Source organism: Asparagus officinalis, chromosome 7 (assembly GCF_001876935.1).
Source record: "Asparagus officinalis chromosome 7, Aspof.V1, whole genome shotgun sequence".
Classification (NCBI taxonomy): domain Eukaryota; kingdom Viridiplantae; phylum Streptophyta; class Magnoliopsida; order Asparagales; family Asparagaceae; genus Asparagus; species Asparagus officinalis.
The window spans coordinates 61,884,331-61,903,219 of NC_033800.1; the positions used below are offsets into that span (position 1 = coordinate 61,884,331).

The 18,889-nt window shown below is 36.7% G+C and overlaps 1 protein-coding gene across 1 annotated transcript; it reads right to left on the reverse strand.

Moving 5' to 3' along the window:
• On the reverse strand, positions 3,001–16,101 carry LOC109847240 (SUMO-activating enzyme subunit 2). The gene is made up of 11 exons (XM_020416476.1): positions 15,942–16,101; positions 15,758–15,847; positions 11,956–12,039; positions 11,624–11,842; positions 10,225–10,326; positions 8,286–8,735; positions 7,964–8,193; positions 4,664–4,757; positions 4,399–4,581; positions 4,257–4,310; positions 3,001–3,840 (listed from the first exon to the last, which is right to left on the reverse strand). The coding sequence occupies exons 1-11, from the start codon at positions 15,975–15,977 to the stop codon at positions 3,463–3,465; spliced, it is 1,920 nt and encodes a 639-aa protein (XP_020272065.1). The 5' UTR covers positions 15,978–16,101; the 3' UTR covers positions 3,001–3,462.

The window sequence follows — 18,889 nt, forward strand, 5'->3', positions numbered from 1 at the left end:
CAACTGAAACTGCATTTGAGTCGGTTCCCAGTCGATTCCATACATCAGACTAAGCTTCACCGGTAATGAGCGAGTTCCTTCTTAAGTTTCAGTTGCCAGGATCTGTGAGACCTGACAAATTATCTACATGGTTTTCGGGATTCTGGAATTCATGCGGAATTATACACTGGGCAGGGGATCTGTTATAGGAAGTTTTTCTTGTTTGTGATGATATTGGACCTTCAAAATTCTAGTTACAACATGATGTGAGTGTGTGTGACATAGTTTTTGTGGACAGCTTTGTGCCAAATAAAGACATGCGCTGCAGTTTTTTTTTGAAGCCAAAAACAGGGCGAAAAGCCCTGTTCATAAAAATATATTTATATCACAACCAGAATATACATTTGAACCTGAGTTTACCAAAAAAGGAGGAGGAGGAGGAAAGTACAATAGATGTAGACGGAGGAGAGCGGACCTTTGTCGTCATCCTCCAGTCTACACCTATCGTGCTTCCAAGCCTTCCTTAATCCAGGAGAACTCAAAAAATCAAAAAAGAAAACCAGAAGTTGCTAATAGAAACCAACGTAACAAAAACTGATTACAAATACATTACCAAAACACATTTCCACAACTTGATAAGCCAAAGAACTCAGGATGAGCTGAGGACTGCTAGAACCGGAGGAAGCTACTGTCCCAATAGCAGAGATTACTGGGGAACTAACAAAAACTGAAATTTCCAAAACCAAAAGGATCTCCTGGGGACCCGAACCCTTAAGGATGATTTTCTTCGAAGTTTTCATTCCGAGAAGATTCCGCTATCGCTGGCAGACCAGAGTTTATTGCCGCATTAAGCATCCTCTGTGATTTTTTGCTCTTAGAAGCCCCTGTCCAGTAGAGAACAAAGCGGGAAGAATTAGCTGCAATAGAGGAGGGAGAAGAGAGAGTATTATTGAAAATAAAGTTGTTGCGGCTCCTCCAAATGCACCAGCATGTACAGGGAAACAAAATCCTCCATAAAGCTTTATGATTCTGATTGACCAAGAATTCTTCTTTGCCTTTAATCAAACTTGTTACCTCCTGAGGCCATAAGCTGGTGGAAGAAGATGGTAGCAAGATGGCCCATACAGCTTGGGTAAAGGGACACGATATAAACAGGTGATCATGGGTTTCCATCATCTGGCTACAAAGTGGGCAAGATAAGTCACCCCTCCAACCTTTTTTGAGCAAATTATCCTTTGTTTGAAGTTTTTTCTTGCTTAGAATCCACAGGAAGGTTTTAACCTTGAGGGGGATAGGGGTTTTCCAAATGAAATTGTGGAAAGGGGATAAAATGCCTCCTTTGATGAGGATGTCGTATAACGATTTCACCGAAAATGAATTAGATGGATTGAGAGGCCATAGAATGGTATCAAATTTGTCGGGATCAGGCCTGATATGATTAATGAAGGCAGATAGGTCGGAGATATCTTTTTTGTCTTCTATGGAGATGCCTCTCCTCAAAATAGGTTTCCATATCCAAACATTATTCTGCCATGAACCTTGGGAGCTGATAAGGCTAGACTGAGAGAAAGCTAGATAGAAAGCTTTGGGGAATAAGCTGCTGAGGGAGTTGATACCCGCCCACCTGTCCAACCAGAACTTGCATGAATCTCCTGATCCTATTCTCCATTTGACAAAGCTTATGAAAGTTGGGTAAACTGTTTTGAGATCAAGAATGAACCTGGATGCATTGCTTCTAGGATTTACAATAGGATTAGGTGATCTGGAAGGATAGATGGAGAAGATGACTTTACTATTGCTGTGTGTGAACACCCACAGGTGCTTTTGTTCTCTTATAATGCCAACCTTATTGGTGCTAGTGCACACCCACAGGTGCTTTTGTTCTCTTATAATGCCAACCTTATTGGTGCTAGTGCGGTTTTAGCGGCAAGTTACTTTGTAATTTTCCATCTATATATAGAATTTCACTGGTCTTACTGATTATATAATATTCAGAATTTAAACTGAAACTATTTGTTTGACGTTATATTCATTCTTATCATTCTTGGTTTTTGAATGTCAAAAAAGAAGCTTGAAGTATAAGTTACACAATTCTTGTCTATTAGATGCATGACTCCATTGTAGACATTTCAGGCTGGACTACCATAGCATATATACATGCCCTGTACTTTGTACTTTTGGGATTATGAACTGAATACTAAGAATGAGTTTCCGTTTGGATTTTGGAAAGCAGTCTCATGCTACCATGTCAAATGTTCTTGTTCTTTCGATCCGAGAGTTTATTGAGTTTCAATACTGATGACTTTCAGATATATATATTTGTCCATGACCGGAGATTTAGAATTTCTGTCTTCTGCTACTATAGCAGAGTGATAACGACAATTCTAGAGATTTTCAGTCAACCTATAAATTCAATTGCAACAAACATGTAATCAATCAACATCTACGGCCTACGTTATCAATGTAGTAGGTTCTCTTTCCAGACTTTGAACATTTGATAACAGTCTATGTTGTGTACCTAACAGTGCTCATGGAGGAGGCAAACAAGGCACATTTACTTAGCTCTGTGAACAAAAATTCTCATCCATTTGCTAGCATTGTGAGGATTCAAGTATGTGACTTTGAACATTTGATAACAGTCTATGTTGTGTACCTAACAGTGCTCATGGAGGAGGCAAACAAGGCACGTTTACTTAGCTCTGTGAACAAAAATCCTCATCCATTTGCTAGCATTGTGAGGATTCAAGTATGTGACGAGTCGTTATACGTTGGAATCCCAATCAGTTTATGAATGATCAGATTGCCTCTGTTGTAAACAGCAGTCAATGCTAAATGACAACAGCCACTCGCTAATACGCAAAGATTTGCCGCTGCAGTGGCATATATGCGACAAACAGACCTACAATAGATCACTTTGCTCGGAATACATCCAGAGAATTACACGATTGCTTAACCTTCTGATACGATAATAACAATCACAAGTAATAATTTGCAAATAAAAGTAATTTGAGACCATAGAAATAGTTATGTTGAATGCACTACTTAATCAGCTGTCACTACAATCTGTCAGTGACCAATCCCAACTCATAAATTACAATTATACTCTGAACAATGAAAAGAACATGGACATAGTTCTAAATGTTTTACAAGCTTCCCCCAAACCCACTGAGAGTACTCGGAGAAAGTTCTTTAGACCTATATTCACTGCTCAGCTACCTATGATATATAAACAAAGCATTTCCTCCACTGCAAAAGATTTCTCAATATCAGTAGCCTGCCACACTATCTCCATACAATTACCACGCCTACAAAAAAAACAAAACCTAACATCTAGTTCACCTGAATAATGACGCAAAACGTAACCCAGGCAAGTGTTAGTGATTGTACCACACTCATCAAAGTCAAGAGCACGAATGAACAAGTAGATACTCAATACTAGGTTGGAGTAGGCCCCATATCACTGCAGTTCACTGAAGGTTACTGTCATTTCAACCTTTTACTCCTTCCAATTTCAGGGTTCTCATCAAGCGTGACAACATCATCCTCTTCGTCATTGTCCCCAACATCTTCAGGAACTTCATTTCTTGGAGCACTATGCTTGCAGTGAGTAGGTTCCATTGCATGGTTCTCAGTTTTTTCTGCTAGTTCAGAGAGTTTTCTCTTTGTTCCCACAACTCCATGTTTATCTGAAACAATGTCAACTTCATCTGATTCCTTTGTTTCTTGTGTAACAATTGAGGAGCTCTCTCCATTACTTGTGACCACCCTATCCTTGTCGGCAGGTGCAGTCCATCCTGATAGTAACATACCATCGGGTTCTTTCTCCTCATCAAATTCTCCTCTACAAAAATTAAAGAGATATCAAGATGTCAAAAAAGGGTAATGATGCGAGATATGAAACATTCTTCATGGAATTCTCAACCTAGTTATTCAAGCAGTTGATCAATTAAGACTCCTCAACAAGTAATCTTAATACATAAATGATCCAACTCCCACCTATGGGAATATTTTTTAACAGTACAAGCTAATCTCCTGCTGTACTCAACCCATGTATATGTACATAAAAGATATGGATTATAAATATGACGAGAACCAAGAAGCCTTGTAATACTACTTATGATTGATTATATCAATCTCCGCAAATAATTCATATTACTTACAAACATTAAGAGGATGGTTAAGGCCTTTCACCAAAAGGGGGGGAATACAATATGCCATATCAATGGGGCTCAATTAATATATGTCATGAAGTTAAGTGCTGCAGCAAATGACAAGACCTGTGTTTTCAGCATTGTCCCATTAGTAACCGGAGTAGGAAGCTCAGCTAAGACCTGCAGATAAGTAAGTTGTTAAGATTAAAGTTTTAGCAAAAATACAAACCCTGACTAAGTGGAAAGATTAAGTGGCTGTTGTCATAACCTTGTCCAGGTTCAAAGCATAATTGGCAGCAACATCTTCCTCAAGATCATCACCAACTTCAAAAATTAGATTCGATCCATGCATTATCAAAGGGGAACTCATCCCCAGCTTGTTTTTAACTATTTTCTCAACGAAGTCCCTTAGTTTTGAGGTAGAGGTATTTACCTCCAGAAGTAGAGGTGTCTGTCCCATGCAAAAAAATCAATCAACAAAAATCAAATTTATTCATGCATATAATTTCAGTAATAAGGTATAATAAGACTACCTCAGAACACACATAGCAAGACTTGTTAGGTTCAAATGGTTCCACTGGCATCAAAAGCATCTTTCTTGATGGATGCTCAAGACAGTATGTCATCCTGAAACAAATACTTCAACTTCACAGTCTGCAAAGAACAATAGACTTGCAAGCAAGACAAATAAACAAAACAAGCAGAAAAAAATACTAAAGATGCAGATAAGAACGGCATGTTCCATGAAGCAGAATGAGGAGACAAAATAAGGGAGAAAATGCAATAATTAACAGATAAATTAACTAATATTAAATAGAACTGTACACATGCACTGAATTATCTTGTAATACAAATGAGACGGTTCTAACCATAGTTGTGCGATTCCCTAGAACAAACAGTTCATGCGAACCGATTCCCGGTACATTTACAAACCGATTCCCGGTACATTTACAAACCGATTCCCTCCAATACACGAATTGGTTCCCCAAATTTAGCGTACTACTTACCAAGTATGGGGGGACCAAAGTTGATTTACAAATCTGCTTTTGTGCACATGCGCTTGGATTTTTTTATATGTTTGATAATATTATTGAAAGTATTCTTTCAGTAAGTGGAAGTTATCCAAGTTAATAACTAATTCCATATCACTATTTCTTTAACTGAATTGCTAAGAGGGTTTTATCTCGGCCTATTAGTAACTCTTCAGCTGAGAGAAATTGGAGTACTCATTCCTACATACATAGTGTGAAAAGGAATAGATTGAACAGTGAAAGGGCAGATAAGTTAGTATTCATCCATTCAAACATTCGCCTCCTGTCATGATTTTCTGAGAATTACAAAGTTCGTCCATATAAAGGATGGGATATGGATTCCCAATAATGATAACTTGAAGGACTCTTTTAAGTAAGTTGGAGGAGCTTAGATGGAGTTGTTTGGACTTGGAATTAGCAGAAGATGCACTTGATGTTAAGGGGAAGAAAGTTGCAAAATAGAAAAAAAAATATTAAGAGGTTGTTTAATATTTAATATTTTAAGTTTTATGTATCAAAAAACTATAAAAATGAAGTATTGAAGTATTTTATATGAAAAAATATTGAAATGCATAATTAGTTTTCCAAATTCTAATTTTTGAGTTTACACTTTGAAAAATAATAAGTGTACCCAAACAAATTACACTGTATCCTATATCAAACTTGTGTATCGAAGCAAGCTACCCTTGTCAAATCCAAAATTTCAAAGTCTCGAATTGCGTACTCGAATTCGTACGACGACCCGCTACATACTGCGAACTATGCAACTATGGTTCTAACCCACTGCATGTCTATAACAAGGTTACAGGAAATTTCTTTTTCTCATGTGGCTTATGGGGCAGGGTAAGCCGTGGTAGTGGGGGTGATGTGTTAACATTTACAAATCAACCCAACCTCTTCCACATACCCATACAAAACCAACACCACAACGACAATCCCACCCATCCACCCACCCCCACCCCCTCGCCACCAAAAAACACGAGCCATACACCCAAAAAAAGGAAAAATTGCAACAGGAATGGTAAATCACAATGTACAATATGTATGAAACCAGTACACCAAGTATTATACATGTGAAAGCAGGCAGGGCTCCATTGACACAACCTCTTATTGACAAACACTTCTTTGACCACCATATATATCGTGACAGATTTAGGACAATACATCCTCAAAAGAGGGAAAGTTTCCCCATATATACTTTTAGATTTAAGACAATACATCCTAAACGTGAGACTTTGTTCAAAAATACAATCCCACCCATCCACCCACCCCCACCCCCTCGCCACCAAAAAACACGAGCCATACACCCAAAAAAAGGAAAAATTGCAACAGGAATGGTAAATCACAATGTACAATATGTATGAAACCAGTACACCAAGTATTATACATGTGAAAGCAGGCAGGGCTCCATTGACACAACCTCTTATTGACAAACACTTCTTTGACCACCATATATATCGTGACAGATTTAGGACAATACATCCTCAAAAGAGGGAAAGTTTCCCCATATATACTTTTAGATTTAAGACAATACATCCTAAACGTGAGACTTTGTTCAAAAATTCCCTGGTAAGAAACAAGGTGGCATCAGCAGAGAAGATTTTCATATAGTACTAGTAAGTAAGTAGCAACTATATTCATACAAGATTGCTGCAGGAGCAGTAGCAGTAGGTGAAAGGTAGCACGATGCCTGATAGTTAGCTGATAACTGGTAGCAGGAAGTGCCAGCAGATAACAGGTTAGTTCAAATTTTGGGTTGATCTATTTGGATTAAATCAGTTTCAAGCCGGCCACAGGTTTGTCTCTCTCAAACTATCCCCTAGGTCACTTCAACCTTTAAGCTTTCTAATAACCAAGATAAAGATAATAACGAAACAAATAAATATCTGTAGCTGAACTTTTGGGTCCAGTCCGTATCATAACTCATATCAATATCCATGTATGGATCTGAAATATTCAATCATATTACAGTTTACGAGAATTCACTGATCGAAGTTAATGCTACAAACCAAAAACCTACATGAACTGAATAAATATAGTAGCCTGATTAAAACTACTGTAACAGTAGATTTCCTACTCTCACCATTTATCGCCTCTAGCCTTTCTCATTGAAAACAAATATCCCTACTTTCCTGCCAGATGGTAGGACAAGTCGGAGTCTTCACGAAGAAGTTGTCGAGTTGCTTGCAAATCAGAAAAGGCATATAAATGCCTTCATAAGCAAACATAAGAGAATGTATCTTCATTTTAATGCATGTACTGGTAAATTCACTGAGATTGTAATATAATAAATACACAGCAACAGTTTTGTTAAACAGAAATGATAAATATCTATCCATGGATTGAGGAACTCATACCTTAGAAGCTATGGTACCTGGGTACTTCTTGCCCGTACCCAACATGTGTCGTACCCCTACCTGTACCCGACACTTCATGGACAGTCTTTAACTATATAATACTTTTTTTCAAGTTTCAGATGTGCACTCAATTATACATTACATGTTTAAATTTTAAACACTCATCATACACTTCTTGAACATATATCCTACACATCACATCCATTTTTTAAACTTGCTGGCCAAGGGTCCATTTTAATTTTTGCCTTAAGAGTTGCAATTTCAAAGGGTTGTTTGCATATCTAGCTTAGCAGTATGAAGACGGCCCACAAGTTTTATCCATGTCCATCACCTACCTTTTACAAATTTGCCGTGTCTCGTACCTGTACCCATACTCGTATCCATGCAACTTAGCTTAGAAGCTTGCAAGATTTAAAAGCTAATGTTGGTAAACTTTAATACCCACCTGTAATTATGAAAATCGTTCCTGAGCACCTTGATTGCTTCAATCACAATCAACCCAGCGATAATAGCATTTGTTGTAGCAACAGCATGGACAATGTTACCCGCAATACCTTTAGCTTCAAAAAGACTGTGCAAAGGAATGCCAAAAGACGATGCCCTAATATTTGCAGCAGCAGTTACAAACTCGACAGCCAATTGATCATCTTTATCAAAAGTCAGGTTCCCAATGTCCTACAAGCACACAAAGATGATAAAACAATAGTCCACAATCTGTATCCAGCAGAAACATGTGACGGATATGAAATAAAATTAATGGTACAAACCTCAGTCCGTTTCACAATAAATAACCTCAAAGCCTCAAGAAAGATCTTTGTATTTTCCACAAGACTCCAAACATCCTGAGGATTCTTAAGGCCAAGAGATGACATAGCAGAAACTGCTGACTCAGTACTGCCATTCTCCACTTTCGCATTTTTCTTGGTGATCCTGTCAGGAAGTACATCACTAATATATATGGGCCTAGGCCTATTTCTGTTCTTCCATGTTTCTTCATTAGCTAATGCTACTTCAGTGTTGTACCCGAATACATGGTCATATATCTTTCGAGCATATTGCTCAGAATCTTCATCTAAATTTCGTTCAAAAACATCTTCTGTGTGCTTTGATGAGTCAGCACCATCACTGGAACGCACATTAAGATCGTTGCCCTGGTTTTTATCACCGAATAATTTTGCAAAAAGCAGGTCTTTTGCCCAAACAATGCAATGGACGAACTGCAAAAGTATATAAATTTAACATCACAACTGAAATAAAATGAATTGTAAAGAACAATCAGCTAAAGCCTTACAAATATTTTCAATAATATAGTAACAGAGAAATAAGATGCAAAGCGGAAATGTATACAAAACTTTTCAGCATAATCCTAGAGACAGCAGCTATTAGGAATATTCTATAACAGCTAAGATTTTAAAATTATCAACAAAAAAAGTTATACAAGATCAGAAAACATGCAAAACAAAAGTTGAATCAAGTTCAAAGATTGGTTCTTCTTAAAAAGAACCCACATCACGATTAGAAAGTCTAATTGATAAGGATTGTGTATGATGTCGTAAACTACATAGAACATTGTAGTCAATCCCTACATTGACGCATAAAAATCATCAATTAATAAATAATTAAATATTCACTCCACTAGTGTGATATTTAGTATTCCTGACATTATAGTATCAGTGATTCTGCTTATGCAGTTTATATCTTTCATGCCTATTAAGGTTTTATATGTACTATACAATCTACTCTTTTTACAAATGTAGTGTTTCTCTAGTATTTGTACAGTTGGTAGTCTTCATTAATTATTAGACAAAAGTATGATTATTGTGTATATTGTTGGACCTGCTGCTCATGCCACATGCAACTCAGCATGCTCTTCAGATTCTAGTATGTTGAGAAATCTAGAGAAAGTGACCTTATAGCTTCTCAAACGTGCAGCTATTGAAACAATATTGACATGCTGAGTAAAAGCATATAATAATGCAGCACCAGTTTATTTTATTATTATGTAAATGCCACAATTGAAGTTTCACTAATGCCACTAATGAGGCAAAAAGGTTGGCTTTGGTATCTCCACAGATACAAGGAGCAAACCAGGAGCCAATGTTGTGCATGCATAATCAATAATAGTCATTCTTCCAGCAAGGCGGTCTGTGTAAAATAAGCAAAGACTACATAATACTATGTCTGGAAGGTACAAATACTATGAGGTATGGTAAGGGTCAGTAAGCCAAAAATTAAGAGTGAAATTCTACCTGTGAAGAACCAAAATCATCTGATATCAACTATCATTTACTTAATCTTTGACCTTTAAGCTACACCATGCTTTCGTTGGTCTGGTCATACTCATAACCTTTTAACCATTCAGGATACCAAGTTGGTATAAGGTAACAATAACATCCTCTTGTATCTAGGCCGTAGAGCCTTGTGCTTTAGCAAATGGTATAAAAATGTGCAGAATTTATTGTAATACAAAGCACCCAAAAAAAGCACTTACTGTGATTTACTTTGTGAGTTAGGAATGTGTTCAAAATAAAAAACCAAACTGTGAAGATAAAACACATTACAAATCCAGCATGATTAGAAGCATAATTTATAAGCAAAATTGTTCTGAGCAATAAGATCTGTAGTTTTATGCAGCTAAATTTGAGGAGAAGAAACACATAAAACATGCAAGGCCATGCATCCATCTCTTGCAAGGAAAGACCATACCTTCGACGGAGTGCTTGTAATTGTGCAGACAGGATATGTCTTAGGAGTTGGTTTTGGCTGGCATTCATAGCACTCAGTTTTACCCTTTGCATGGACGGTGACCTAGCACATAGGAATCACAACAGCCAAATAGTTCACAATTAAAATCCAATCAAATTATTAAAATTTAACTGTCAAATAAACCTTCAGTGGTGTTAAGCGTTAAATGATCTTCAATGTAGTATAGACCTTCCCATGGTTCATCTCCAGCTACTTTTTATCTCTTCTAACGAATAAGTGATTGGATGTGCAAATATATAATATTGATTAGAAAATACAACTTATATTGAAATTAGACAAACTACAAGCATACTTACTATATGTGGATGTTTTCATTTGCATATCACTGACCTGTCCTCATCCTATATGTCATGTCATATCCATGTGATGTATATATGCATTTATTTTAGAGAGAACTTAGAATTAGCAATTTAATGCACACAAGTTTATATAACACAACCCCACAATATGAAAAGGTTTTTTATATTAATAAATGAGTGGCTAGGAAGTTTGGTGGACATCAACTTAAGTTGATAGGAGTCTTACTATGTATATGTATATATCTGTGTGTGTGTGTGTGTGGACACATACACACACACACATTAAACTGGGAAGTAGTAGCATTTGAAGTAGTAGCATTTTTACATACCTGGATGTTGTGCTGGAAATGAACTGAATCAAATCATTAGGTGAGTTTGATAGCAGATAGGCGTAATTCAATTGACTAATCAGGTGGTCTAACTTAATTATCTAGGATCTGGTTTGGAGTTATCTAGCATGTGAAATAAGACAAAGTTGGATGGCCAAATTTCTTTAATTTATAGTTATGGATGTGTAAGTTAAATATTTGAATTTGTATGCTTTTTTTTTAATAGAGAAGTCTAGTTCAGATTTTATTTACTGTTTTCCACTTAAAGCCCATGCAAGGTTCTAAGTAATCAGCTAAGCAATTTTATGAATGAATGAGAGATGATTTAAGCTCAGCTTGCTGCCAGCTGCAGCCTAGATAAGTACTGCCTAATTAATCCTTGTCTCCTTAGTTCCCTTCACCCAGATTGCAAAAGAAGGTCTATCTGAAATTTTAGCTCTTCATATTTTACATGTGTATTTCTATGATAAATCATGGTTCTCCTATATTTTCTTTCCTTTTCAAGCAACCTCAGGATTAACACTCTAACAAAGAAACAACAATCCATCACCCTCATGCACAATATCCCTGCCCTAAATGGAAAATATTTAGGGAAACCATTTTTTCTGACAGTATTAGGTAAAAAAACGAATAGACTAAACTGTAATATGAACTAATATTTGCAATGTGTATCGAAACTTACGATGTTTGATTGACATGCTATCAACTCACCTGCCCCAGGAAACCTGTTGTTCCACTTTCAACCAAAGGTACTTCAGCAGCTAAGCAAAGCCGGTTAACATGTCTCCTCGCATCTAGGTTGTCAAGACCATTCAAAACCACATTGAATTGCTTAAAAAATTCAACGTTAAACTCAGGATCCTTGACATTTGCATGGTATGGTGTTATATTAATGTGAGGCCTAAATTTCAAAACAGCATCTCGAGCAACCTGATGAATTAATAATGAAATGGGAGTAATTAGACAACATCGACCATGCATGAAAGGAAGCATGACCGATTGCGGTATGTGCAGGAGAATTGAAAAAGAATTTGTTCCCATACTTTAGCCTTAGACTGTCCAACATGAGTTTGACGGAATAAAAATTGCCTGTTCAGATTGCTCACTTCAATTGTGTCCATGTCTATCTGCAAAAGTCGGCAAACGGAGTTAGGTAAAACAAAATTCCATCAACAAGAAATTATTGTAGTCATTAGAATATCTTTAAAATACATATAACTATATCCATATCTAGAAATTGATCAGGTTGCAAGAGTTTGGAAGATTAGATGGACTTCCCTATGATAGCTCCAGGGAAATAACTTATAATGGTACTCTAACAAGTAAACATGTAATAGGAACCCAAGAAATAATAACAAGCATCATCATGAGATGTAGCTTAAATAAAGGAAACAACTAATCTATCGCAGATCACAAATACAGTATTGTTGAAGACATTAAGATGACATCGCAGAATAATGATAGAAAACTACCCAGGAATAAAGTGATGTAGGAATTGTTATAGAGTGGTCGTTGCAAAGATCACAAACCAACAAAAAGTAAATGAAGCTAAAACATGAAGAGAAGGATCGAGAACCAAGGAAGAAAAGTAGGGAAAATTAGATGATTTAACAGTAGCAGCAGCAACAACAATAACAACAAAGCCTTTTTTCCAAGAAAACTACAAGAATCATACTCTTCCATTCTGTTTGATTTGGGTTATTTCCTCTGTTCTTAATCATTCCCAACTAAGTTCCTCTAGGTTAACCAAATGTTACAGAATGCGCTACGCGCAATGTTACAAAAGGCGCTAGGCGGCGCCTAGACGCCTAAGCGTAAGCCTAGGCAGCGCCTAGGCGTTTAGCTATTTTTAAATTATTTAATTATAATAATTGATAAATATATATTAAATTCATATAAATTTGTAAAAAAAAAAGATAGCAGTCCTAGATCCACAATAAACCATGCATACTTAAATGCAAAATAGTCAAAATAATAACTAACAAGGTTATAGAAAGCGCTAGGAGGCTTACGTGTTGGATCCGTTGCCTAGAGCCCAAGAGATTTTATTTTTTATTTTTTAATTGCAATAATTGATAGTAAATATTAATGTTATAAAAAGCTTAGGTGACTGACTAGTGTTTAGGCGGATTTCTTTTTTCATTTAAGTGGTGTTCGAGGAAGTTTTGCTGAAGATCGGAGGAGGTAGTGAAGGTATTCATATTTGGAGGTTAAACGGGTTTGAAGGAGGTTGGAAGACGTGGAGGCTGCAACACAGAAAATCACGATCAATGCCTAAAGGGTGCAGTCCACATAAGCAGACAATGCTTCCCTAAACACTCCCAAAACCTTGGTGGGCAGCTTAGGTACCGCCTAGGCTCTAGGCGCTAGTTAGGCGGCCAATATATCGCCTAGGTCTAGGCATACGCCTAGGCGGACTAGACGGAGGCTTTTTAAAACAGTGGGTTTACCTCTAGATATTTTCCCCACAACAACTATCATATTATCACTTTTCCAAACTGGTATCCCAGATAATTTAACAGCATTCATTTAGTGTACATGCTATCCGTAGTATGTACCATCATGGTGCAAACATTAACGTCATGGTGCAAACACTAGCATTTTAATCAAGTTCATAACTGAAAAAACAAAATTAAAGTTCCAACTTTAAACGCAAATGAACTGATGAGTTCAACAAACATTTAACAGCTGATATGCTAGGGATGCCATACACATTGTTAGTCATATACGGCACCATGGTGCAAATACTAGCATTCTCATTAACTTCATAACGGAGAGCAAAATTAACGGCCCAACTTTGAACACAATTGGAGTGATGATTTTAATATGAAAACAAGACATCCATCAACGTTAACAAGCAACATACACAAGCAAAATTTCGTCTCTACACAACAGCATTAGATTCATCTGATAATAATTTCCTGAACGCAATTGATTCAGTCCCTAGAAGGCCTCACTTTTTGCACTCTCTATTGAATATGAAAGAGGTCTGATTAGAGAAATATGAAAGCAGATCTTGCAATTTGATGATCTGATTTTAAACACAACCAGACTGGTGATTTTAATAGGAAAACAAGACATCCACCAGTTTAAACGAGCAACATACATAATGTAAAATTTGGTTGATGTCAAGCCCTGCCAGATTCATCAGAAATATAATAGAGGCTGTTGATTCAGTACACAGCAGGCCTCACTAGTTTACAGGTTCTATGGGATGCTAAAGTGGTCTGTTTAGGGAAACCTTGAAAGCAATTTTTCCATACATAGGGAACTAAGGGCTTGCTTAGCTAAAAATTAATGTGAAGAGCTATAGTAAAAATAAAGTATGCCTAGCAGAATTTCTTTTTTTCTTTTAAAAGCATCTTAATTGCAGATTTTCCTGCTGTAGGCAATTCAATAGAAATTTTTGAGCTTATGAGATAATAGTGAAGAGATGAATAAGGGCCTATAGCACATACAACAAAAATTATTGAAATTGAAACAACAAAATGATGAAATCACAATACATTCTTGAACAGGTAATTCAAGGTGTAGGAGCATTCTATTCTACTTAAATCCTATCAGGCCAGACTACAGTGCTACAACCATCACCTTCGCCAATATTACAACCAAATTCATGGACTAGCCTAAACATTTTTAAAGAAACCAAATTTGAGAGAGTAGAAAAAGCTTAGGTCAAAAGCCTTAATTGAAAGATGTAAGATTTGAGACAATCATACGGCAACAGTCCACTAGTAGGCTGAATATACACATCATTAGCAGTCTATATTTAGCAACTTAACACTTTTTATTATCCATGTTGCTCACCAGATAATGGAAATAGAAATGCAGCATCATCTCCATTCAACCAAACATTTCTTCAGCTAATTTTTCTCCTTTCACTCCCTAAAGTCTTGCTGGTCCTTTGTTTCCTTTTTCTGGGTGCTAAAATCCATGACTAGGAGAACTTAAGACACATGATCAGTTTTTAGACACAGATATATCAACCTAATAGAGAGTTAATTGGAACGCATTTCACATAGTAGAGGCAAAGTTTCCAGGGGAGTGATATCAAATTAGGCTAACATGCTAGTATTATTTAAAGCCACAATACCAACAAGAATCAAGTAAACACTTGTGATGTTATGCTCTTATTTATTCACTTCTTCAAAACGATAGTTCTCTACATATAAACTGATTTAGTATGGATCTAATACAGCCACATCAGGTAATCTCAACTCGACTCTTAAATAGTATTCCAGACTATATTATGCTCATAACATATTAAAGGTGACAACAGATAAATGCCCTCTAAGAAGGATACTAGTCACTCGATCACTTAGTATTATCTAATCCTTCAAATCCACTTTTGCTTTAAAGCGTAGACGTTCAAACGTTAAAGTGGACTTTCATTCAACAACATGAATCATAGAGACAATAGACTGCAGAAAAAGTGTGTCTGAAGCTACTTCAAGGAGCCACTTTTGGACAAATTCATGAATTCATAACCAACAAAAACTTTTTATTAACACATAGGTGGAGTGGAGCATATTCAGAAATCAAGATCTGCACTTTAATGAGAAAATAAGAAAGAAATTACAGAAGTATCTATCTCAAAGTAACAGTCACAATCATAATGAAATCAGAACGCCTGAACAGAAATCACTTATATTCTTCTTCCAGTTGCGAAATTGCAATTAGGGTTTCTAGGGATTTAACATCTTTAAGGCAAATTTTCAACTTTTATACTCAACAACCCACAATATTTAAAACCATCAAATCTGAACATTCAAAAATCCCCCTTTCGGGGTAAAAAAAAAACCCTAAGTGAAGCAAAAGAAGGGGAAAACTTTGGAAGCTGCTTACTATGTGAATATCTTGGAAACCGGAGAGAGCTAGGGTTTTGAGGAGCTCGCAACCAATCCCGCCGGCGCCAACCATGAGCACCTTGGCTCTCTGCAACCGAACTCGGTGCCGATCAAAGTCAAAGTTAGAAACCAAAAGAAAAGATGAAGAATCTCGTAACCTAGAAAAACGAGGGGAATAATACCTTAATCGCCTCCGTTTGCGAGTCCAAAGAAGCCATGCGTATAGAGAACCCCCGAAGAGAAGAGCGAGGGTTTTAAGAAGAGAGTGGGAATCTCCCGAAGGCTGAAAACGAACTTGAAGAAGGCTTCTACTGTTTTCCTTTTTCTTTCTTTCTTTCCTTTATTTTTATTTTTTATTTTTTTAATTAACCGAGTGGAACCTTTATCCTTTATTCTTTTTCTTTTTTTCCCCCGCGGGTTGGAGGGGTTGTTAATTTAGATATTACTCCTCGAATCTCAATAATTTCTTATTAGTCCCTCAAATCTTAAGGGATGTTGAAATTTGACTCTCAATAGCCAAAATACCCCTCAGTTATGATTTCTTTCTTAAACTTCATCTTCTTAAAAGAAAGGTTACTTCAACTTTGGTATTCTAAAAATTATACTTCTTTAAATTTAATACCCTAAGGTTTTTGACACTTTGATACCCTAAAGTTTTCACTCATTCTCAACTTTGATACCTTAAAGTTTTCTCTGACACTTTTGTTATGACAAAAGCTTGTATGTTTTCACTATGATATGCTAAAGTTTTATTGTTAACACTTTAATACCCCAAACTTCACGTATCAAAGCTAAAAATGAGTAAATTTTTAGGTATCAAAGTAAAAAGATGTGTGAACTTTGGAGTATTAGAGTTTTAAAAAAGTTTGGGGTACCAAAATTTAAAAAGTTGTGAATTTTGGGATATCAAAGTTAAAAAGTTGTAAAATTTTAGATATCAAAGTGTAAAAAAACCTTGGGGTATAAAGTTTAAAATGGTGTAGACTTTAGAGTGCCAAATTGCAAAGAATCACTAAAAATATTAGTTGGGGTGTTTTGGTTATTGAGGAACCAAAATGCAATAACAGTAGGTTTGAGGGACTAATGAGTAACTATTGATATTTGAGTCCCTAATGTGAAATTATTAAAATTTTGAGGGACTAATATCGAAATAACTCTTTTCTTTTTAGGGGCTGTTTGGTTCGCTATTATAAGGGGTGGAAAACTCAGAAAACCCCTCCACGTCAGATTTTTAGCCCTCCACGTCAGCGTTTTTGTTTCCGTCCATTTCTTTGTGCCGCTTTGGTTCGCTCGAATGGAAGAGGGAAAACTCTGCTGAAATCGCCGCCAACTAAGATTTTTTTCCCTCTCCGATTTCCTTCCCCAACCAAGTGAAATTTGATGAAAACTCTGCCACGTCAGATTTTTTTTTCTTTCTCTGCTTTGTTTACAAAAGTTTTCCTTTTTTTTCTATGCGAACCAAACACAAGAAAAATAAATACATTGGTTTCCCACCATTTTTTATGTGCGAACCAAAGCAAAACAATATATTTCTTGGAAAAGTTTGGAAAACTCAAAACTTATGTTTCTTTACATGGAATTTCATTTCTCTATATCAAGGAAACGAACCAAACAGCCCCTTAAGGAAAAAATGAAAGGGGGCAAAAAGGGAGTCTTCTGATCTTCTTACTGTTAACAAAATGAACACGTCTGTTATAATATCAACGAGTGGGGAAGATGGAGTTCAAAATATGAAATGCATATGTGCTTTACTTTTTTGGAGATAAGATTCTTTTCTCGGTGTTTACTTTACTTTTTAAAATTATAGGAAATGAAATATTATATAAGAATATATTCTACTGCTTGTCATATAAATATTAAAAATGATTATTTGGTATCGGTTCATAATAGTTATGCAAAAGGAAAAAAGAAAAATTTGCTTCAAGACCTGAAAACCCAAGAAGCAATGTGCCCTAGCCCCTCATACTATTTGTAATGTGCTGCAGCCTCAAATTTTGAAAAAATTGTGCCTCAGCCCCTCCAACTCATAATTAGCCTAATTTTTTATGTTTTTTATCCAAAAACCTAACTTTACTTCTCCCCACTTCTTCTTTAATCCTCTTCCATCCAACCCCAGACCCCTCAAGCCCCCAAGCGCCAAAAACCCAAAAACCCAGCAAACCCCCATTAAAACCCCAAACAAAAACCTTCAAATGGAGCTCCCTCCTCCCCTCCAACCCCCTTCAAACCCTCCTCTACAACGAACTCCCCAACCCACGCGCACTCTCCCTCATCCTCTCCTCGACCTCATCCCTCTCCTCCCCTCCCTTCCTCTCACAAATCCACTCACTTGCTCTCAAGCTCAACCTCCTCTCAAACCCTCACCTCATCTCCTCCCTCGCCCTCTCCTACGGCCCCACCAAGGGCCCCACCCTCCTCTCCCAATCCCACGACCCCCGCAACCCCCTCATGTGCACTCTCCTTCTTTCCGAATCCAATCCACACTCCGCCCTCAAGCTATTCGACAAAATGCTCTAACTAAACATCGAACTCAACTCGTAGCTTTCATTGTCTTGATGAAGGCTTGCGGGCAAATGGGGGGAGTTTGATGTGTGCTTTTCGTTGATTCAGGAGGTTTTGGACTCGAATCCGACGGATCCAGTGCTTATCTCAAAGTTGGGGTATATTCAGCTTCAGACTGGGGATTTGGATGGCGCAAAGACGTCGTTTTTTTAGAGTTGAGGGGTTGAAGAAAGGGGAGTCAGTGGAGTTTGAGAATTTGATATGGAGGAATAAAGCATTGGAGTTAGTAGTGGTGAAGGACTATGTTTCGGCTGCGAGGGAGTATGAGGAGTGCATTGAGAGGGACCCTAGAGATGTTATTGCTTTGAATAACAAGGCTTTGTGTTTGATGTATTTGAGAGATCTTTCGGATTCGATTAATCATTATCTGTTAATTGTTACCTGTAAACTGTTAACTATAGTCAATTATCTGTTAACTATTACTTATAAACTGTTAACTATAATCTATTATCTGTTAACTATTATTTATAATCTGTTAACTACTATCATTTAACGTGTATATGACCTGAAATTCTTATCAATATATATGAACTGTAACCAGTGTGTGATATATAAATATTGTACAAAT

What these genes read in the sequence shown, in the direction of transcription:
- LOC109847240 (XM_020416476.1), bottom strand. Translation starts at nt 15,977, where the DNA reads ATGGCTTCTTTGGACTCGCAAACGGAGGCGATTAAG. An exon ending in TTGGACAGTCTAAGGCTAAA is followed by an intron (nt 11,843 to 11,955) that starts GTATGGGAACAA and finishes TTAATTCATCAG; the next exon opens with GTTGCTCGAGATGCTGTTTT. An exon ending in AACGATTTTCATAATTACAG is followed by an intron (nt 4,758 to 7,963) that starts GTGGGTATTAAA and finishes TATTTGTTTCAG; the next exon opens with GATGACATACTGTCTTGAGC.